Source organism: Sciurus vulgaris (genome assembly GCF_902686455.1).
Source record: "Sciurus vulgaris genome assembly, chromosome: 3".
Lineage (NCBI taxonomy): Eukaryota > Metazoa > Chordata > Mammalia > Rodentia > Sciuridae > Sciurus > Sciurus vulgaris.
The window spans coordinates 6,694,085-6,717,394 of NC_136463.1; the positions used below are offsets into that span (position 1 = coordinate 6,694,085).

Consider the following 23,310-nt stretch of genomic DNA (forward strand, 5'->3'; position numbering starts at 1 on the left):
GTGGTTTTATTAATGTGACTAATTATATTAATTGCTGATACTCAAAGAAACTTGCTCCAGCTTCCCAGAGGAAAGAAGATGGTGGGGTAATGACCTGTCCTGGACCCACCTGTGCAAGGTCCATGTCCCAGACTCTGCTATTTCCCAATGCTTTCCACGTGACCTTTGTCCTCCCCAGCTTAGGAATGAGCCCTTTTTCCTCCTTTCAGTCCTCCTCTGTGAATCCTGAGCCACCACAACCATAGGACAACCCAGGACAGCCCCGCCCTCCTCGGCTGGCCCTAGAGATCTGAAAAAAAATACACTCATCACTTCCCAAAACGTTCTTCTTCATGAGTTTTAGCTGTGGGTTCTAAATAAAGATCCAAATTAATTGTCAGCTAAAGGTTAAAATTTGTGTTCTTACTAGTGAAGGAGACTTGCCCACCAGCTTCCGCCTGACCTCCTGTTCTGGGTTTGTCCTATCTCACTCTTCATCTAGTGGTTAAAGTTTTACACAAGTACCAACAATAACAGAGTACTAACTCTATCCTAGCACTCTGTCCTTAAAACTTCACATAAGTTTTCTCATTTAATCCTCTTACACTAGCTGTGATGAGCCCATTTTATCAATAAAAAACTCTAAGACTCAGGGAAGTTAAATAAATTGTTCCCAGTCACACAGCTTATTAATGGGGCAAGATCCAGGTCTATCTGATCCCACAGTCTGCATTTTTATGCTGTGACACCTGAGTAAATGCATCTCCAGGCGTGCTGAGCACAGCCCACCTGACACCTGGGTTGGGGGTTTCCTGCTGCTGGGGCCTATCACTGTAGTGCAGATTCATTTCTGGAGTTGGCACCTGGAGGGTTGTACCCCTGACCCAAGGCCTGATAGGCCAATTGTCCCCCAGTCGGTCTGCAGACTCATCTGCCCTGCCCCTCCTCACCCTGCACAATCCCCTTGCCTCCTCTATCCTACCCAGGGAGGCACTCTTGACCTATGATGAAGCTCTGCCAAGACAGGATGCCCCTTTTGCTGAATAATTGAAAGCAGGAAATACCCACTCTATAAAAGGAAGTGGGTGAGTAAGACATTCAAAGGCAATCTGGACATGTAGAAGAGAGGTGCGCCTGGACTCAGACAGAGCTTCGAGAGTGCAGCTGAGGTCCACGTTGACTGCTCGTCCGAGGCCCAGGGGTGAGGAGCTGGGAGGCAGGACCATGTGGCTGCCCCCAGCTCTGCTCCTCTTCAGCCTGCCAGGTGAGTGCAGCTGGGGCCTGGGGGCTTGGTATGACAGGAGCAGAGCAGGAGGCAGAGGGTGTTGGAGAGCTGTTAAGTCCGAGGAAATGAGAAGTGGCTTTGTCAATTCATCCAGCAGAAGTTCAGTGGGTCCCACACACAGGCATGCATCAGCCCTGAGGTCATGAAGGGAAGAGAGAAATGGGGTTGGCCACTAGAGAAGACCCCACTGGGCTTCACAGGAGAGACACAGGTACCAATCACAACCAAGGGCAGGATGCAAAACGGTACTGCAGAGGTGTGCTCAGAGGACGAAGCCACTCCCCTCCGGAGGAAGACAAAGCCTGTCAGAGGCTGTCCCTCCAACAGAGTAGAGGGAGGGCATTCCAGGGAGAGGGTCCTGCAGGGGTAAAGGGACGCAGGCTCAGAAAAGAAGGCAAACTGGTGCAGAGGAGCTCTCGGGGTACAGGATGGCCAAGGGGCCACATTAGATTGCAAGATGATGTGGGGCTTTGGAGGTCATGGACTTACTAGAAGAAAACTGCTCAGGAGCCCAGCAGGAGGGTCTGGGGTATCATCCTGTCCATGGAAAAACTATGGACACCTCGAGGACCTTAGAGGACAATCTGGAAGTTTGAACAGTGTGGGCAATGTGTTGGGTCACATGGTTCCCCCCTCAGGGTCTGGGATCTGACCGTATGGACAGGAACAGACTGGTCCACGGGGGTCTGCCTGACAGAGCACAGCCAGGACATTGAGAGACCAGCCCTTGTCCTGGGACCTGGATTTCTGGTGGGAAATCCCAGAAGTCCTTCCCAGGTCGAAAGTTGTAGAACTCTGCAATTCAGCTCAGACAGAAGGTCTGAAGGCATTCCCTGAATTAGTGCTGCTGCTCCTGATTTTGCTGACGACGATTAAGCCCAGCGATGACACAGTGGCCTGGCGAGAAGCCAACAGCCCTGTTTATTAATCAGGATGCACAATTCACAGAGGATTGCACCTTGGAATGTCTGCATTACCCCAAACCAGGCTTGCATGTGAGTTCCGATATCCCAGCTGCTCCTTCTCTTAATCCCAACACCGGGCTCCTTTGGAAGAAGGGGGCGGGAGAGCCATGCTGGAGCCGGCACCGGGCACACGCACAGGACACACTCACACAGTGCACTCAGGGCTCACGCATCACCCATGCACACCTCAGTGTCACACACTCATTCACAATTACACACACACACACACACACTCACACGCTCACACACACACTGCGACACGAAAGGACACCCATCCAGACCATTCACACAAGAACTTTGCACAGGTGGCAAACTTCCCTGCGGAATCGACACAAAGGAGAAAATTGACGTCCCACAAAATGCAAAACTAAGTGTGGACAGCCTTACGCCTGTTCCCCGAGCTCTGCTGGGAGCTGACCGCTGTCCCATCACTGCCACCCCGGCCCCAACGCCAGCTCCTCCCGATCGCCTGCCAACTGGCCCCATCACCCTGGGAGCGCAAAGGCCGGGGCAGCAGCATCCCTCCTGCTGAGGGCCATGGGTACTGAGTCCACCCAGCTCTCCTTTCTACTCCTGCGGTGTTTTTATTTTCTTAAGAAAGAAAACGTCCCTCTGGGCAGACTTGGTGACACTGGATCTTAATTGCAGTAGATGCTGTCCTAACTGACCCTGGTTTATTTTTAAGACTTCTCCTGCTGTTTAGCCTGTTCATGGCTTTGCAGACGTCTTCACCCCATCGAAATGCATGATCCCGAGAGAGAAGCGTCCCCTACAAAGCCTCAGGACTAACCACCTTTGAAAGTCACATGTTTTCACATGTTTTTCTACGCATGTAATGTAGGAAAAAACACAGAAAAGAAATAACATGTATTCTCTGTTCAGTAACTTTTAGAAAACAATAATAACACATCTTGGACATCCTTCCCGTCCCTGTCGGGAGGTCTGCCTCTTTCCTTTCACCATGTTATGCATGGACCGTAGTCTGTCAGTGCAGTCCTGAGAGTAAGTGTCCCTGCATTCCCTGTCCCCTGGCTAACGGGGTTAATCTCCTTCCCTTCATTGTCCACGGGTGCAGAAACTCCAGCGAATGCTAGAATCGAAATGACTGTGTCCAAGGTCGTGATGACTGATTTGCCAAAAACAATCATGAGCTTTATTGGTACCTGTCTGGACCAGAAGCCGAGCAAGACCCCCAGACTGGGGAGGAAACGGGGAGGAAAAATGAACACCTCTGTTCTTTGGGAGTGAGCATCCTGGTGAGAGAGGCAGGAAGAGAGACAGCTGACCAAAATAAAACAGCAGCCAGCCTTGAGACTCTGGTTGAATGGTCAAGGGAGCAGCCGAAGGAGGTGGAATCCAGCTTGCAAAAAGATTCCAGTGCCAAATGGAAGCATTTAATGTTACTCTGCAGCAGTGGGGAGGGGCTGCGGGAGAGGTCTCAAAGACTCCAGGGCTCACAGCCAGCGCCCGGAGGCGGAGACAAGCTCAGAGGATAACTCTGGCAGCCACGTGGACAGGAGCTGGGAGAGTGGGTGCTCTGGACTTCTCTGGATACTACTGCCATGATCCAAGCACCAAATGAGGTCCCGACCTGGTGAGCAGCCATCGCTGACATAACAACAAATATCTGGTGTTGGACACACACCCCAGTCTCCTAACAACTGAGCAAGGCAGAAAGTAGCATGGCCGTTTTACAAATAAGGAAGCAAGTCTGAGTTAAGTAACGTACCCAGGATTTCCCAACTAGCCTGTAGGAGACATGTCTTTCTGTGTCCCAAGCTTACTGTGACAGCTAGAGATGGAAGGAAGGTGGTCATCCTGAGGAGCGTTTCCACAGTAGAGTTCACAGAGTTGATTGCCAATCACTTCTGGGGAGTGAAGGGGAGGTCAGAATCAATGACGATGCCAGTTTCTCCAGTTTGGCTCCACAGCAGGGTTTTTGGTCAAAAATCACAAACTTGGTTCTGCTGATCGAATAGTTTATCAGTTATCTGGTTTACTGTGTTAATGACTGCCATAACCAAAGATCACAAATTCAGAGGCTTAGAGCAACATAAATCTGTTGTCTTACTGTTCTGAAGGTCTGGGGTCTGGAATGGTCTCAGTGGCTAAACTCAAGTTTGTGTTCCCTCTGGAGATCCTAGGGGAGACCTGTTTCCTTGCTTCTCCAGAAGCCTTCTGCTCCCCTTGGCCACGACCCTAGAGACCGGGTGCAGTGACACAGACCTGTAATTCCAGCAGTTCGGAAGCCTGAGGCAGGAGGATTGAGAGTTCAAAGCCAGCCTCAGCAAAAGTGAGGCACTACGCCACTCAGTGAGACCCTGTCTCTCAATAAAATACAAAATAGGGCTGGGGGTGTGGCTCAGTGGTGGAGTGCCCCTGAGCTCAATCCCCGAAACCCCCCACACAAAAATCAGCCTGGAGCATCTTCAAACCTCTCTTCCAACCCTCACTTGTGAGGACCCACAGGGTAATCCCCTCGTCTCAAGATCCTTAATCAAAGGACCCTTAATGCAAAGCCCCTTTTCACCTCTTAAGGGTCATGGTTTCTGGGCAGTAGGACCTCAACATCTCTTGGGTGGGGGGCGTATTCTGCTGACCACAAGCACAAAACTCAAGTAAACCGAACCGGCTTCAGGGAGCACTTAGAGGGGTGGGGAGGTGGCACTAGCCTGGTGCGACAGATCTGCTCCACCTGTGGAGACCTGGGCCAAGGCCAGGAGTCACCAAGGGAGGCCTCCGCCTGGGTCTCTGCCCCTTGGTCTACTCCCATGGACCCAAGGAACAAGGGCTATCGGAAGGAGGGAGCGGGCGAGAATTGAGTCCACACAGCCTCCCCTCTAGCCTTCAGCCTCTGTGAGGACTTGCTATTCTTTCCGCGCTGAGTCTGGATCTCTAAAGTGGCTGGAGAACTGGAGTGGCAAACAGGGCCGGGGGACACCAGGAGACAGGCACTGAAGGAAGCCCTGGCAGTGGAGAGAACCCCTCTGTGAGGCCCCCTGAAGAGAGGCGAGTGCGGGCTCCAGACGGCGGGGGCAGCGGGACCTGGGTTTACCCTGGGCGTGCTGGAGCCGGCTCTTGCTGATGCAGAGTGGGTCTTGGGCGTCTCTCCTCAGCTGTGCCAAGTGACATCTCGTCAGAGCCTAACGTCGGCCACGGTGGGAGCAGTTACACTGCAGAAATTAGCAAAGGTTGCAAACCAGAGAGTTTGGGGAGTTTGGTTTTGCTTTGCTGGAGAGCTGGAGGCTAGGTATTTACCAACACAGCCCTGGTCAGGTTGAGACTTATAGAGAGAGGAAGAGAAGAGGAATTGTGGGGGCCTTGGAGACAGAGTAGTCAGAGAAGGAGATCAGACGAGAACAGCCCAAGATGGGGACAGAAGCTCAGCGGTGTCACATACTGCAATAGGCCTAGGGAGATGAGGCTGGAGAGGCCAGGGGTCATCACTGAGGGGGTGACGGGAGGCTGGGCCTTGGAGGAGGTGGGGGTGAGGAGGTGGGTATGTGGGATGGAGGGGAGTGGCTGGGACCCAGGTCCAGGCCCTGGACATTGCCTGGCTCCGGGCAGCAGGGGCTTTATCTTGAGATTCTGTTTTCCAGGCTGTTTCTCCATCTTCTCCATCCAAGGCCCAGAGTCTGTGCGAGGTCCGGAGCAGGGGTCAGTGACCGTGCTCTGTCGCTATAGCCCAGAATGGAAGGCCCACCACAAGTGGTGGTGTCAAGGAGCTCGTTGGCATACATGCCATATCCTCGTTCAAACCAGAGGGTCAGAGCAAGAGGAGAAGAGTGGCCGGGTGTCCATCAGGGACAATCAGAAGGACCACTCATTTGAGGTGACCATGGAGAAGCTCCAGCAAGATGACACGGACACTTACTGGTGTGGGATTGAGAAAACTGGAACTGACCTTGGGACACAAGTCAAAGTGACCGTTTGCCCAGGTAAGAACGTGCCTGTCTGCGCATTCTACTCAGGAGGCTTTCTACTGAGGATGGGAAGCCTCTTACCCCACCTCCCCGAGGGCTGAAAGGAAATGACAGACAGCCTGGGACCCAGCAGACAGGTAGGCCGGTGGGGCGGGGAAAGAAGCCCCTTCCTCCTCCTCTTGCCCCCTGAGAAATAGCTGTCCCCATGTCCACCCAGCACAGTCGGCTGATCCTCAGCCAGGGACCACCGGGTCTCCTAGACGGCGATGCGCAGACAGTGCCAGCTCCCGCGCAGACCCGTGTATGGTCGTGTTGGAACCATGGCCCACGCATGGGCTGACCCTGGGGAAGTGGGTGCAGAAAGAGTAAGCAAGACGTCCTAGAGCTACCACATAGAGGAAGCAGAGATCTGTGGGGACAGAAGGAGGACTGAGTAAGGCATGTGGGTGAACCCGAGAGGTCAAAGAATGTGCCTGGTGTGCAGCTTTAGGGGGAAGGCATTTAGGGATCTTGAGTGGGGGCCCACAGCCTCCAGAGGCACCAACAGGACCGGAATTACCCAGAGCTCATTCCGTAGCTGCCTAGCATGGCCAATGCCTGGGACCGTCCAGAGGAGTTTGCCAGGCTGAGGACTAAAATAAAGAACTGCAGGTCAGGGAGGATCAGTGCCAGGCTGGTCTCAGGAATTGATGAGCTGCCTTCATGTCTCTCATAAAAATGTCCACTATTTAGCTGAAATGTGCCCCCCTTACTTCCCGGCCTCCAGAAGTCCCCCCTCTCCCTGAGCCCCCTAATCACTAGATTCCCCATTTCTAGAACCTTCCATCTTGAGCCCTGCTCAGGTACTACTTGAGTGAAAAGGACCAGAGATAATTTTACCCCCCAACCTAGAGTAAGTGGAAAGAGACAATGGAAAGATGCATCTCTCTCCCCCAGAGGACACGATGCTGCTTTTTCCTGTTTGATCCTTATTTCTTCTTGCCATACCTGAAGGTGAAGGGAGATGACTGTGTGTGGAGAGTGAGGAGGCTTCGCTGAAGCCCAAGCAGCTATTTTCAGAGGGACAAAGCTCCCCAGGCCAGGGAAAGCGGGGTCTCCTGGGGACGGCTGGCAGGGCAGGACAAATGCCAGGCCTGCACCCTTAACCTGTGGCCGGCTTGCCTGTGTCTAGTGAGAACAGACGATACATCTTCCAAACCGCCCGCCTTGCCAACTACCAACAGTCTGGGGATGTCCTCTGGCTCCTCCAAGAGGTGAGTCCCTGGAGGCTTCTCTACCCCCCACCTGGGGCCCTTCCATGGAACTCTTGCTATGTTCTGTCACCAGGTGCCAGTACCTGTTACAGCCAGAGCTAAGGCCCCGAAGCCCCCTGCCCCTATTACTCCTTACCTGCCATCTTCCCATTCTGGCCCTTAACAGAAACCCCCTCTGCAGAACTTGCCTCTCTAAGCATCATGGTCCAGGCAACTGGTCAACAAAATGCCTTGGTGGCATTGTGGGTGGTGAGGAGATAAGGTGCCTTTCTCCAGGGACCAAGACATCATGGGACCCAGACAGGGAGAGTGACTTTCCAGCCTGGAGTGGCATTAGGCAGAACAGACTGGAGAGCACAGCCTGCACATGGTGTCCTACTGGGCTAAGGAGAGTTCCAGAAGATAAAATTAGAAAGGAAGGAAGGAAGATGGACGGGCCCAGTGTAAGAGCAGCTGAGTTTACTGTCCGAAGAGCCCTGGTGGTCGGATCATGTAGGAGGTTCTGAGCATCTTCAGAGTGGGGCTGCAGGCCACTCTGAAGTCTCAGGTTCTACTTAGGTGGCGATTGGTCCCCGTATCAGGGATGGGAAGTGACGGGGCTGGAGGGTTCTGATGCTGTCCGTCTCACAGACACCACTACCTGCTCCTGGTGCTCCTGAAGGTGCCCATCTTACTCGTCCTGGCTGGTCTCATCCTCTGGTTGAAGGGGTCTCAGAGGATCCCCAAGGAGGAATGGGAAGAGTCTGTCTACACGAATTTGAACTTCAACCTTCCGACCAAAGACGTGGCTCCTTAGGCAGGTGGGTGAGCAGTGCCTTCCCACCCCAGACCTGTTTCCAGAGGAACCAGGCTGTGCAGGAGAGTCCCCTGAGTCCTCGGGGTGCAGGGGCTGAGGCTGGCGTGTGGGGGCTGGCTGGGCAGCTGCCCTGCTCTGCACAGCTCGGGGGTGCAACTCGGCCCTTCCTGGGGTTCATGGCGCCTGCAGTACCAGCACCTCACGTCCACCTCTCCAGGGACAGATGCCCACTCATCCCCTGGGGCTGGCTCCCAGTGGGAGCTGCTGGGATGGAGCCCAACCTGCAGACAGCCACATCCCACTTCTGGAAAAGCTCCGTGCAGAGCCGGGAACGGAAGTCCAGAGGAGACAGAGAGGGACCAGCTCAACACCCTCCCTCCCTGAGCGCCTAATGTATACTTATTTTTTTAAATCACATTTTCTTAAGCCCATCAGATTGGGTTTGACGACCTGAGGCCATGAGTCCCTGACTGAAGGGTGAGCCTTTCTTGCCTGGGAGGTGGTTCTGGGTGAGTTCCTGATTCTAGGGCTAGAGGTTGGATGTCCCCTTCACCAGGGGGGACGTGGCTCTGAGGCCACCATGCCGAGGGGTCTCGGTTTCCTCCTCCCTCTTCTTCCTCCCCCTGTGGGCTGCAGCCTGGGCCCAGGGCTGCTCTCGTCTCAGCGTAGCGCTTGGCTTCTCCTGAGGACCTCACTGAGCCTCTCTGATGCCGTCTCCGGTCGGGGGTGGAGGGGGAACAATGAGAGGGAAATGATGTTGTCCCTTTTAAATAGTGTTTGAAACTTGTCTCAATGATTTAAAATGCTTGAGGAAATAATGTCTCAAACACCTCACCCCAGCAAGGACACCCTTGAATAGGTAGGTCACTTTGTGCCAAGAAGGTCAAGGGACGTTATCCTGAAGCAGGCTTTCCTTCCCGTGAGGGAAACGGTTCCTCTGGGACGTGCCCCCACCCCCACACGCAAAACGCACAGATGCAAACCTTTGAAGGTCCCTGCGAGGCTGTGTCTACCTGTTGTCCCAACAGGCAGACCTCAGGGGCCAAAGGGACGAGGCCACCACAGGGGACCAAGGACTCCTGTCCCTAGCGTGGTAGCTGGAGCCTGCACGCCCCACTGGGGCTCTGTAATCCCCTCTTGTCCTTCAGCCAAAGAGAAACGTCCTCTGACTTTGAACTTAGCTAGGGCTCTGGCCAGTGATGAGTCAGAAGGCACCGCAGTGCCCAGAAGGTCAGAGCGGAAGCCAGGCTATGGTGCTTTGAGTCACTCTGCGGGGGACCAGGGCCCTCAACCCACCAGCTCGGGGCCCTGCCCTTGTGAGCCCTAGACTCAGGGACGTTGCCGCACTCTGGGGGAGAGGCGCCTCTGGCAGGTGCCAGCCTGTGGCACGGGTCGGTGTTTCCCCCGTTTCTGACTGTTCTTGGAGGCAGCGTGGTAGGGCTGCCACTCTCTCCACTCCCCTGCTGGAAGAGAGTAGGCTTCTTCCGACTGTTTGTCCTGAAGGTCGCCCTGTGCACACTTCTGGAAGGCAGCCCTTGGAGTTCCAAGGAGAGCTGACCAGCAAAGGTTGCCAACTAGGCTCGCTCTCTGGGGTAAAGATGAAGAAGTCGGCGCGTGAGCCAGGAGAAGCCGTGCTTCAGTTAGGGGCAGGCACGGGAGGCCTCCAGCCCTGCGTGGCAGCAGCCGCAGCCCTGACCAAAACCAAGGTTGGAAGTGGAAGAGCAGCAGGGGAGTAGCCGTCTCCACCCACCCAGATTCCTCCTGGCCTTCCCCTCCAGCAGACAATGCAGGCAGAGGGCAGCTGGCCCAGCCAGGAAGTGACCTGGGACACGGGCTCACCTTCTTTTAATTGTAAAAAGTGCCCCACATGAAATCTGCCCCCTTGGCCAAGTTTCCAGTGCCCAATGCTGAACTGTTAATTGTCCCACACGGCAGTGCAGCAGGTCTGAAGGACTTTTTCATCATGCTTTCTGCCTGTTCCTCACTGTTGTCATCTTCCTAGGGCTGGCTCTCCTCCTGGTCCCAGAAGTCCCTAGCACATAGCCATCACACGTAGACACCAAAGCTTCCAAGGAATAAAACCAGACCTCCTTGGGGAACCTTCCCTGAGTCTCTCTTACCTCATCTCCCCTCCTATCTCTTTGGTTGCTTCAGACTCCTATCTCCACCCTTAAACCAATCAGTGACAAGATGACTGGGACCGTCCTCTCCTGACTCCCACCCAGGCAAGCTGCTGGCTCCATGTTGCTGTGGAAGTTGGGTAGGAAGTGACCAAAAATGTCTGCTACCCGTGACTCATAGGACGCTGCCGCTCTCTTCTCTGGCTCTCCTCCTGTCTCCTGGATCCTGTGCCTTGGCCCGCGTGAACACGTCACTCTCCCTTATCTCACCCCCGTTCCTCGAGGCCTAGGGCCCTCCCTGGGCTGCAGCCGTGGGACCTTGACACTTTCCTTCTCTCCTTGGCCACTCAGTTCAGTCTCCTCCAAGACAGTGTCACCCTTGTTTTGTGACAGAGGCTCTGTGAGGCACCAGCTCCTCACAGCTGAAGTCTGGCATAGGTCACCATCCCTTCCCAGGTCCTGGGGACAAACTCAGGACACTAGGTTCCTGGCAGTCAATACTAGGACTTCATTCCACTGCCAACTTCTCTCCTAAATCTATTCTTCAGGGAATGGCTGTCCCTCACATGCTCATGGGCCTTAACTCAGCTGTTCCCTGCAACCCCAGAAAATCATCCTCAGGCAGCATCAGCCAAAGAAGACAGGCATGGCCAGCACAAGCCTGAGACCAGGAGGGGCAGAATTCTGCCAGGCATAGCTCAGAATCCCTGTCAGGAGGTCCCCTGTCTGTGGCTTGGAAGCCTTTGACAGAGCTACTTGACTGGGCCCCTGTCTCAGACACCTCTGTTCTCCATTGGTGATCAGCTGTTTATCCAGAGTGACCAAAGATGGCACAGGTTGCTACTTATCATCTGACTTCTCAAGGGGAACTTTCAATGTGTCTTGGGGCCTCTCATTTGGTGATGTATCCCTGTTGTGGGTCCTTGGTATGCTACAATCTGCCACCCACACCCACCAGCCCTAGAAAGCCCCAGCAGATCATTTTCCAGAACACCAATTCAACGGGTCCTGCAGAGCAAGTGTGAGAATCCAACTCTAGTCTGTCCCTACCTACCAAGCACAGAAGTGCTCTGAACCTTTGCTTTAAAGGGTTTTATTGAAGAACACTGTCCTGACCACAGCAGGGAAGGACAAGGACTTTGGAGAGAAAGGGCAGCTGGCCAGAGGCAGGAGGGAGCTGTAACCAGGACTCAGGAATAGTGCACCTGCTGTGGGGACTGCTGTGTTCAGTGGCCTGTACAGGGGAATCCATGTGCATTCTGCTAAAATAAAGCTGTCCGTCATGTTTCCCTTGTTCCTCAAAGTCTTTCTCTCTCTCTCTCTCTCTTTTGGTACTGGGTACCAAACCCAGGAACACTTTACTGCTAAGTTACATTCCCTGCCCCTTTTATTTTTTACTTTGAAACAGGGTCTCACTAAGTTTCTGAGGAGCTAAAGGGGGTCCTGAGGCTGCCCACCCAGTTCCTCCTCAGCCTCCCGGCCCTGGAGGGATCAGGGTGCAAGGGCCTGTCCTGTCCCCAAGTGGGGCAGTTTTGAGGGAAAGGCAGACGGCACAGGAACTCATCCCACGCACACAGACACAGGGGTGTCTACCTGTGCCAGGCACTGAGCTGGGCTCCGGGGACTAAATGTCCATCCTGCACGTGAAGATCTCACACCTACAAACCATCTCTGTTCCAGGAGCAAGGGCTCTAAGTGTGTCACAAAGTGCTATGGAGGTGGCTGCCCAGGGGTGGCTGACATCACATTCTAGGGGGGCCAGCAAAGACTTCAAAGGGTGGGACATCTCTCGTGGGCCCTGAAGCAAGAGTCTCTTCAGTGGAGAAGGAGGGAGAGGCCTTCCAGACAGAGGGGGACATGGGCACGACATGAGGCTGTTGAGGAGCTGGGGACATCGCTGAGGACGGCAGGAGGAGAGGACATAAGCCACCCAAGTAGGTTGGGTCTCGTAGTTAAGGGCATCAAATGCCACGCTAAGACCAATACCTTCTGAGAATAAAATCAGGAAGGATGAAGGAGCATTTCCTTGTCTTTCCTCGCTTGGGCAAGTCTTTCAGGTCCTTTTGGACTCCATGATAAAGGTGTTCAGACTGGGAAAGTGAAGTAAAAGACGCCGTGGGTTTGTAGGGTGTTTTCTGCAGCCGAGCTCCTAACGCGCCCTGCTAAATCCTGGGCACGATCATCTCAGGACAGACACACCCTGCCCAGAATGACGGAAGCCAGGGAGGCTCCTGGGTTCTGGCTGGGCCGCACTGGTCCCCTCTCTGAGGGCCCGGCTCTTGTCTTCCCCTGTCGTGAGCACACCAGGGCAGGAGCGGACTTACTGGCTTCCAGCAGGCTCTTCCCCACAGTGCTGAAGCACACAGGAGCCCTCTGCACCGTAGGCACCAACAAACCTTTGCTTGGTGACCAGCAGAAGGAGGAAGAGGAACCTCGTTATCTTGCTTCCTTCCCCATCCCAGGGCGAAGACAGCTGTACCTCTCAGACGGGCCACAAATAGTTGCTACGCAATGGAATGAAGAACCGGGGAGTGTGGGGGTAGTGGTGAGCATGAGCAAGGGCTTGGTTCCAGGGAAGGTCAAGATGATTAAATTAGAGGTCAACTTGGGGGTTGGGAAGGGAGGAAGTTGAGAGAGACATGAAACGTTTTCTAGGTGCAAAGGCCCCGGTTTTTCTTTAATAAGCCAACGTACCCTTTAAACCAGTGGTTCTCAACTTGGCACTATTAGGAGTCGATTTGGGTTGTCACAGTTGTAGCAGTTCTCCCTCTACGTTTACACCTGAGAGAACTGACAAGGTTTGCCATGACGAACCCTCAGGGCAGGGTATTCACAACAGCCAAAGGCTGAGACAACGGAATGCCTGTCAGCTGATGAGCAGATAAACAGAACACGGTATAGCTCTGTCAGCAGATGTCCAAGGAGGTCTCCTAGCGGAGCAGCGAGACTCTGGCTGAGTGGGACCCCTGGTGTGCAGGACAGAAAAGAATTTCAGCCCGCACCAGTCAGAGACCCAGACGGAGGTTTCTTTAGGAAAGCAGAGGCAGAGTCGAGGGGGCATGTGGGCTCTCCTGAGAGTCGGGTAAAGCAAGAAAGATGGCCCAGGAAGAGCACAGGTGGCCTCAGAGGGGAGGCAGCACCCCCCTGGAGTGGGTGTCCAGGCGTATAGAGGGACGGTGGCTAGGGGCTGGACAGGAGGTAGAATCAGGATGCCACTGCACAATGTGGAGCCAGTTTTTCCAGCACATGGGTATTGTCCTTATGTCACTCTTTGCAGGCAAGGGCAGGGCCAGGGGCTCAGCTGAGGACCTGGGCTGGTGGCTCACAAATGCTCGTTTTGCATTTCAAAGGCTCATGGGTATCTCCTGCATTCCAGCAGTTAGTGGTCATTTCTTTTGAGGCTCACGTGCATGCAGTGGAGTGAAGCGCTGGTACACACTGGGACAGGGGGGGCCTGAGAACGGATGGCGCGTGGAAGTAGTGATACCAGAGGCCACGTGGTGTATGATTCCATTTACATGAGGTGTTCAGAGCAGGCAGAGCCACAGAGACGGAAGCAGATGGGCGGTCGCCAGGGGCTGGGGCAGGCAGGGGTGGGGCAGTGACTGCTGGTGGATATCAGGTTTGTTGGGAGGGATGAAAATGTTCTGAAATTAAACCGGTGGTCCCACGATCTTGGCCTCTGCTAAGAGACACTGAATTGTACCCCTTCAGAAGTTGGACTTTATAGTTCACGAATTATAGCTTTTTAAAAAATCACCCCGGGGACTGGGGGTGTAGTGCTGAGTCAGAGTGCTTACCCAGTGTTAGGGCGGCCAAGGCAGCTGGATGGGGGCGGGGCTTCAGGCCGCGAGGCAGCTGGATGGGGCGGGGCACCAGGCGGCGAGGCCGCTGGATGGGAGCCCGGCATCAGGCAGGCTGCGCCAAAGAACAACCAATCAGACGCCGACAGATAAACCCTGGTGGCCTCTGCAACTGCCAGTCAATCAACGGAGTCCTCAGCCAACCTCAGGGGGACTCAACCTTTGAGCCTCCCTCCAACTCTCCCCGACTACAAAAACACCACCCCACTGGAGCCACGCCCTCCACCCTGGTCCTCACCCTGGAGGACCTGTGAACCTCCCCCGAGAGCCGGCCCAATAAAATTCTTTTTAAATTACGCCTGTCCTTCGGTTACCTCCATCTGATCTTACACCCAGTATGGGCCAGGCACTGGGTTTGATCCCACAGAAGAGTGCGAGGTTTTTTTGTTTTGTTTTGTTTTTTAAGTTTTTATTTTTTTATTTCGAGATAGTGTCTCACTATTGCTGAGCTCACCTCAAACTTGCAGTCCTCCTGCCTCAGCCTCCTGAGTTGCTGGGATTACAGGTGTGCACCAACATACCCAACTAAACACTAACTTTTAATGGGACTAATTTAATAGCATGCCCCTCCTATTAGGCATTGAGAAAAACAGAAAAAAGTCCTGAAAACAATGTAGAACCTGAATCTTACCATGAAAGACAAACAATGGGCATTCTACAAAATAACAGCTGTTAATGTCAAAGACGTCAATGTTATGGAACAGAAAGAAAGATCTGGAAACTGTTCTGGATGTCCAGAGATATGACAAAAAATGCAACACATAATCTTGGATTTTCTTTAGCTAGAAAGGACAATTATTATAGGACAATTGGCAAAAATCTGAGTAGATAACTGTATTAAATCAGCATTAATATATTTTAGATAATTGTGGGTTTGAGAAGCAGGATTTGGAGGCAAGCATTTAGGAAATGCAAAGTGTGAGTTTTTAATCCACATTTTATAAGAAAAAATATTTGGCATTATTTTTAAATGTCTCTATTTGAACATTTTTCTACAACAAATAGATATTCTATAGTTTTTAATATTAAAAACACACCTCCAGGGCTGGAGTTGGAGCTCAGTGGTGGAGTGTTTGCCTTGCACGTGTGAGGCACTGGGTTCGATCCTCAGTACCACACAAAAATAAATAAATAAAAAAAAATAAAGATATTGTGTCCATCTACGACTAAAAAAATTTTAAAAACACACATAATTCCATTAACAGTAGCTAAGGTATGGAACCAAACTAGGTGCCCTTCAACGGATGAGTGGATAAAGAAAACAAGGTGAATCGGTGGAAGGTAGATAGCAGATGAAGGGTCATTGGCTAATTATCAAAGAAAAGGAAACGGGTTACTAACATCTCCAGAAATCGCTGTCCCCAACACAAGGAGTTGCTAATGACCACCCGCTGGGCTGCTCTTTTTTTCCTGCCCTTAGGCACATGGGCAGGTCAGAAGGGACAGGAAAACTGGGATCTATAAAAAGGCAAGACACACTCACTCCTGCTGATACCCAGCTCTGGGTCCCATTCTCTCTGGAGAAGTCTATCTCTGTGTCTCTTTTTTAAATAAAACTTGCTTTCTACACTTGCCTTGATGTCTCTCAGGTATTTAATCTTCAGCACTGGTGGGGAATCAGGACTTGATCCTGATTTACAAGACCGGTACCATATACACAATGGAATATTACTCATCCATAAAGAAGAATGACTTTATGAGTTTTGCCGGTAAATGGATGGATCTGGAGATTATCATGCTAAGTAAAATAGGCCAATCCCCAAAAACCAAAGGTTGAACGTTCTCTCTGATATGTGGATGCTAACACACAATGGGGGTGGGATAGAAGTTCATTGGATTAGACAAAGGGGAAGGAAGGGAAGGGAGGAGGATGAGAATAGGAAAGACCATGGAATGAACTGGACACAACTTTCCTATGTTCATATACGAATATGCGACCGGTCTGACTCCACATCATGTACGACCACCAGAATGGGATGTTATACTCCGAGTACGTGTAATATGTCAAAATGCATTCTACTGTCATGTGTAACTAAAAAGAACAAGTTAAAAATTAAAATTAAAAAATGGACTCCTGATGCCTCCTAAACCATTCACAACGTGAAATCTAGGCCCTGGTGTCACCCAGCTGTTCCTGACTGGGCTTTGCCTGCCAGCCCCCTCTCAGCACCTGCCACTCGTTCTGGCTCCAGGCTCCTGCCATTCCCCAGGCCAGTCTGCCCCTCCTTGGCTGCCCCGCCTCTGCTGCCTGGCTCCTCGGGGCTTCTATTCCACGACTCCCGGCATCCTGCATGTCACCGTGTTCAGGACGCCGCCCTGACACCCACTTGCCTCCAACAGAGTTGGGTGTCCATCCCTCCCCTGCCCCCAATCAAAAATGGACATTTGGTCATTTATAGATCAGTCTTTTCCTTGGGTCTCTGGGCTCTTTCTACTCTGACCCCACTTGGAAGTCCATACATATTTTTAGTAGAAGAAAGAGGAAAGAAAGAGAGGAGGGGGGAATGAGGGGAGGTGATCTGCAGAGAGGAAGGATGTCTCAGGGTGGAGGACCCACCAGGTGTGCTGTGTGGCTCTCCATGGTCCTGAAGGATGTCTCAGGGTGGAGGACCCACCAGATGTGCTGAGTAGCTCTCCATGGTCCTGAAGAGTCGAGTCCTCCGGTCCTGCGTTCCACTCTCCTTCCCAGGTACATGGGGACCCAGCGTGGCCTCAGCCTGGGTTTCAAGAGTGTGTTGTGGGCTCTGCTGCACTGGATGGCCCAGGTTTGTAGGTCAAAGGGCAGCAGAGTTCAAAGGTCAAATGCAAAGGAGCCAGGAGAAACTTGGCAACAAAGAGCAAGAGCAGAAGCCCAGGGTACCTGGAAGGAGCACTGGAGGGGCCCAGGCCGCTGCTGTTCCCAGTGAGGGGATGGACACTCAGATGACCTTGAGTGCTGGCCTGGGGCCAGGCAGCTGGCAAGGCAGAGATGAGAGGTAGGACCTGTTCCGAACTCCAAATCTGTTACACCAACCACAGGGGCAACTCCTTCCCTGGTCTGCAGCAGGCAGGGTGGGGAATCCAGGAACCCTGTATGGGAGACTCAAGGTTGGGAAGGATGGATAGCATCCTGGAGTGGACAGCAGCTGGCCTGGAGGGCTGGATCTTGACCTGCCCCGGGTCAAGTCTTTGGAAATCCCTCTGCCTGACCTCACCAGCTGGAGTAAATGCCTCAGGCTCAGCTGTCTGGGGCATGTGACTCCAGACATGGCCACTGGGTGGCAACCCTGACCCTTGGATCCTTAGGTGTCCATTCAGGGAGGAGCCCCATCTTCAGACCACTGCTGGGGCTTGCCCAGACAGAACCACCGGAGCTCACAGAGGGAAAAGCAAAGAAACACAGCACTCCCCAAACCCGGGTGAGTCAGCCCAGACTCCTCCTTCTGAGGACTCGGGCTACTTTAGGAGCACCTCGGTGTCCCTGGACCAGTGGGAAGACACTGATAATTAACCTGACGCTATTTAATCCTCCAGATGCTGGCTGCGCTGGCCCTCTGTGCCAAGCCAGGTGCAGTACTGTGGGTTATAAAACAGACAAGGAACCACAGGGCAAGGTCCACCCAAGGTCTGCTCTCAGGTGGTCCCAGGGTAAATGTATGGAGTGGGAGAATGCTTCTGAAAGTAGGTGGAGCTGTATAAAAGATACATGGGCGTTCTTTGTACTGTTTTTCACAATTTTTCCATAAGTTTTAAATTGTTTCAAAATAAAAGTTTTGCCAGGGGTGGTGGTGCACACCTGTAATCCCAGCAACTCAGGGGGGCACAGATTGGAGGATGGCAAGTTGGAGACCAACTTCAGCATCTTGGTGAGACCCTAAGCATCTTAGCAAGATCCTGTGTCAAAATGGACTGGGGATGTGGCTCCATGGTTAAGTGCCCCTGAGTTCAAACCCCAGTACCCCCCCCCCCAAATTTTTTTTCTAAACCATAAGGTCTGCACCCTCTCATCTACACCAAGTCTTAGACTCAAAGCCCTTCTCGGTTCGTACTGGCCCGTTTCCAGGGCTGATGCCGTCCGTGGTGAGTGGCTCTCGTGTTGGGCAGCACAAGTGCCCGAGCCGGTTCCCTGGGCTCCTCCATGCCCTGCCTTAGCTCTGAGTCCCACTGGCCCTCCTTCCCTGCCCTTGTCCAGGCCACTTTTTCCCACCTGTGGCTGGAAGTTCCTCTGGTTCCTCCCTGTTCCCTCAAATCTGCCTGCACCTTCCTTCCTCCTCTGGCGGAGGCCGGAAGGCTTCGAGATGACACAGCCAACACAAGTTTTCAGCTCTGCTTGCCGCTGTCTCTCCTGGTCCCTGAAGAAGGAGGGCAGGTGGCCAAGGGGGCCGGCTGGATTAGAAGCCCTGGAACTACATCAGCCATCTCCAAAATAGCTGGTCCCACCACATGCCTTGACTGGGCTATGTGCGTACGTGTGCGTGTGTGTGTGTGTCCACTGAGCACTGATGATGTGTGGGGTCACCTTGATCATGTAGGTCCCCGTATATGAACCACATGCACTACGGTCCCCACAGGCACGAAGGCAGGGTTGGACCACACACCCCAGCTAAATGAAGCTCCTTGCTCCAGCCCTCATCTGTCTGTCTGTCTGATTCTGTGCCAATTTACCACACCTTTTTAATTCCTGTGGCTCGATGGTCTGTCTTAACAACTGGGATGACAAGTCCCTTGGCTTTGCTCCTTTGAAAAGCCTTTGGAAATCTCTCTGCCTGACCTTACCAGCTGGAGCAAATGCCTCAGGCTCAGCTGTCTGGGGCATGTGACTCCAGACATGGCCACTGGGTGGCAACCCTGACCCTTGGATCCTTAGGTGTCCATTCAGGGAGGAGCCCCATCTTCAGACCACTGCTGGGGCTTGCCCAGACAGAACCACCAGAGCTCACAGAGAGACGGAAAAACAAAGAAACACAGCACTCCCCAAACCCGGGTGAGTCAGCCCAGACTTCTCCTTTGAAAGGATGAAGTAGATATTCACAGACTTGTATCCAGCTGTATACATTTTAAAATAAGTTTTAAGTCCACCCCCCCCCCAAAAAAAAAATTGTAGCCAAAATTTTTTTTGGCCTGGTATTGAATGTATTGATTAATTTGGGAAGAATTAATCTTTGTGATAGGAAGTTATCCAAAATCAGAATCTAAACTATCTCCACATTTATGCAGGGTGTCTTCTGTGACCTTTATTAGGATTTTATCATTCCATACATTTATCAAGACATTCGACCGTCTTGTTAGAAATCGGTACATTACTTTTATAGACTGTGGTTCCCCAGCATCCATCAGAAGGACAGTGCAGACCCTGGGACCCCCTGGACTCTGTCTCTCGCCTCTACCTGCCCATGGCCAAGAGTGTATGTGTATCTTATAGGACAGTCAAGCAATGGAATATGACGGAATGTTTCCCGCATTTACAGGAGGACGTAAACAACCTCTGAGATGGTTGTGACATGAAAACCCCGGGGTTCCGGAAGCTGGGGGCGAGGGGAGCACGGTGTGCAGGCCACCTGCGCATGCGGCTGTGTCCCCGCAAAGCGACTGACCGCAGTCGTGGGCCTCACAGCCGCGTCCAGGCCCATGCGGAGCCCAGGTACCACACTGGTTCTAAAAGGTCCTGAGAGCCAGGAAATCCCGCCCCCCACAGAAGCGGCACAGCGCATGCCTGGTGTTCGTGGTGACGCAGGTGCAACCAGGCCGGCTGCGTGGAAGTAGACGGTGCGCACAGCCCCGTGCTGTGGGTGGCGAGAGCGGCCGCGTGACTGCAGCGGGCGTGTGTCCCCGTGTCCTCCCCCCGACTTATTAGAAAAAACAGTTTGCTAGGGGACAATACACCGCACCGTGCGGGCAGCAGCCTCGCGCGGCTGAGCCCCAGGAGCAACAGGCGACACCCGTACCTGCTCGCTACGCGGCCTCGGCGTGCGGCAGCTGTCCGTCCGGGTCCGCTGCGCACACTCCGCGACTGTTCCCAAGGGCCGAGATGACCCACGACCAACTTCTCAGCACTCCTCCGCCCCGCGAGGCGACGCGTGGTCTGAATGCCCTCCCCACGGCTTATGTTGAAATGCAGTTGCCACCGGAGGCATGGGGAGGAGGGGCCTTGAAGAGGTGATTGGAAGCCAGGGGAGGTCGCCACGGTGGGACGTGTCCAGCTGCTTGGGAGGCTGAGGCAGAATTGTGAGTTCATGGCCAGCCCGGACAACTTAGTGAGACCCCGACTCAGAATAAGAACTAAAAGCACTGGGGTGTGGCTCAGTGGCAGAGCGCCCCTGGGTTCTATCCCAGCATGGGGGTAGAGTCCTGGACTCTGGGGAAAGCCAGGTGAATGGCCCACAGCCCAGAGCTGGGCAAGGTGGTGTGCACCTGCTGTCCCAGCTACTTTGGAGGCTGAGAGAGGAGGGTGGACTGAGCCCAGGAGTTCAAGGTCAGCCTGGGCAACCTATCGGGACCCCAGCATGATATGGACAAAGGAAACCTGGAAGGCAGCTCACGAGCTCTCCAGCTTGGTGAATGGGTACATTCAGGAACGGGCTAGTTATTGTGGGAGTGGTTGCATTTTGAGTTTTTAGTCCTGTGTCACCTCATTTTTAGTAAATAAAAATTTAAATGACAATAAAATAAACTGAAGCTTGCCGTATTTCCACGTGATAAATCATCCTGGAATGAATCTCTGTTAGGAGGTTAGGGTCACCTTAATACTGCTCCTTGTTATGCAAGAATAACACCAGCATACCCCAGTCGCCCTGGAGGAAGAACATTTTTGAAAATCTGGTTTATCCTCATGCAGGGGTGCACACCTGTAATCCCAGTAGCTTGGGAGACGGGGGCTGGAGGATTGCAAGTTCAAAACCAGCCTCAGTAACTTAAAAGACCCTGTCTCAAGTTAAAAAATAAAAAGAGCTGAGGGTTTAGCTTGATGGTTGAGCCACAATACCCAGTACCAAATAAACAGATTAATTAATTAATCAAAATTAAAATCTGACTTGGTGAAGATGGACCTTCCTGAGGTCCTCTGTATGCAGAGCTTCCTAGAATGGAGCTGGGTGAGTCTGTACAGATGAAAACAGGCTTCTGGGAGGAGGACACAGAGCCTGCCACGCCCTTAAGCTGCTAGAGCGTGTCTAGAGATGTGGGGAGGTGCCCATCACCTTGTGGGGAGCTTACCCTACACTCTTCATGAGATTCATGGTGGCAGGGGGCTGGGAACAGTGTACGGCTGGAAATAAAATGCCCTCTAGGCCCAGCCCCCAATACCACGCCACCCAGTTTCATTGGGCGTTTGTGGTTGTTACAGCAGCTGACATTAGTTATCCTGACTGATACCTAGATGTGCACATTTGGCAAAGGATTCATTTCTAATTGGCAGAAATTCCAGCTGAATAAAGAATCAAATTCACTCTGAGGAGAAAGTGCCCTTCAAACAACTCCTTAAGTCCTCGACCCTGTCTTCTACCACATCTCTCTGTGTTCATACTACCTGGCCAAGTCCTGTCTCTAGGAACAGGTCACCTGGAAGGTTACTTCAGGTCAGGCCTGGAATGTGATGGGACTGAATTCAAATCAACAGCGCCTTGAATGCCCCTTCGTACCAGGTGCCTAACTAAGCCCTGCCCAAGTTACAGGAGTGTGTTAGTCAGCTTTCTGTCACTGTGACAAAATACCTGAGAAAATCCATTTCTAAGGAGAAAAGGGTTATTATGGCTCACAGTTTCCAAGGCTTCACTCCCTGGTCCCCTTGTTTTGGGGCCTGTGGTAAGACGGCATGTTATGGTGGGCAGGGGAAGCCCATTCTTCTCATGCTGCCAGGGAGGAAAGATTGAAGGGGCCAGGGTCCCAATATCCCCTTTGAGGGCACACCCCAGTGACCCAACTTCCTCCCACCAGACCCTACCTCCTAAAGGATCCACCACCTCCCAGGAGCACCACAGGATGGGGACCAGGCCTTTAGCATGTGGGCCTTTGCAGGACATTTAAGATTCAAACCATAACAGGTCCACGGCACACTCCTGCCTTCAGACCCTCATTGCCCGGACGCCACGTCACAAGCCTCCGGGCCACACCTAACGCTGCTCCACGTGAGAGTGCCGCCAGGATGGTGCAGTGCTCGGACTTCACAACTGTGCGAGGCCCTCCTGCTCTTCCTCCTGTAATTTCCTGATTTCACTTCCTCACTCCACAGGCTGCAAGTTCCTTCAGGACAGAAACGGTGTCTTTTTCGCCGTTGAATTTAATAACATGCCTGTTGTACCCATGACCACGTGAATGAGGGAGTAAAGGAGTGACCACTGCCCAGATTAGAACATCTGGAAGGAACTCCACCCGGTGGGCATGAGTCCTCGGCAAACCCCGGACAAAATAGGAAAGGGAGCTGGGTTGCACAAAATGTGAGTCAGATTGCAATTTCCTGTAAACAGCAGAAGCCCAGCTAGCTGTGACATCCAGATTTTCAGGTCTGTTTGTCTCATGACAGGAACTTGGAGGAGGTGGCTTGAGCTGAGGCAGGGTTCAGAAGCGCCCTGTTACAGCGCTGCTGTAACAAAATACCACAGACCTGGCGGCTTGTATGGAACGGGAGGTTATTTCCTCGACATTCTGGAGGCCGGGAGTCCCAGGTGACTGCATCCTCTAGGGCAGGGGCACCAGGTCTTTGCAGGGCAGAAGGCAGAAGGGCAAGAGAGAAGAGCCCCCCTCCCACCTCCAGTCCTTTTGTGAGGCTCAGTTCTCCTGTGGCCTTCACCCTTTAAAAGTCCACCTCTCCGGAGGCTGAGTCTGGAGGATCACAAGTTCAAGGCCAGACTTAGCAATGTAGCAAGGCCCTAAGCAACTCAATGAGATTCTGTCTCAAAATAAAAACTAAAAAGGGCTGGGGGGTGTGGCTCAGTGGTTAAGCACCCCTGAGTTCAACCCCAGGACCAAAAAAAAAAAAAAAAGTCCCTTACTCAGTCACATTGGGAATCAGATCCTAGCAAGGAAATCTGCGGGCACCAGCATCCACCACAGCCCCGGACGGCAGCTCCCGTTTGCCCACCTGTGACCTTCTGCTGGGCTCCCGTCCACCCCTCCCTCCAGGCTCCTCCTCAGCTCTGGGGCTGCCTGCCC

General features: G+C 53.0%; 2 protein-coding genes across 5 annotated transcripts in view; both read left to right on the forward strand.

The window, feature by feature from the left end:
• LOC306656602 (CMRF35-like molecule 2) overlaps positions 1 to 23,310 on the forward strand; it is a 195,625-nt gene that overhangs the window by 88,668 nt on the left and 83,647 nt on the right. The gene's annotated exons all lie outside the window — the stretch shown is intronic.
• Positions 828 to 8,985, forward strand: CD300LB (CD300 molecule like family member b). 4 transcript variants are annotated; one of them, XR_013762375.1, is made up of 5 exons: positions 828 to 1,243; positions 5,829 to 6,167; positions 7,324 to 7,405; positions 8,067 to 8,205; positions 8,419 to 8,985. XR_013762375.1 is itself a non-coding variant. In XM_079130733.1 (5 exons), exons 1-4 carry the CDS (start codon positions 1,204 to 1,206, stop codon positions 8,199 to 8,201), a joined length of 627 nt encoding a protein of 208 aa, XP_078986859.1. In that variant the 5' UTR covers positions 828 to 1,203; the 3' UTR covers positions 8,202 to 8,205; positions 8,419 to 8,985. The 4 variants fall into 4 exon arrangements, 3 of the variants coding, with proteins under 3 accessions (XP_078986859.1, XP_078986858.1, XP_078986860.1); XM_079130733.1 differs by having other exon boundaries at positions 8,036 to 8,205; XM_079130732.1 differs by having other exon boundaries at positions 8,036 to 8,985.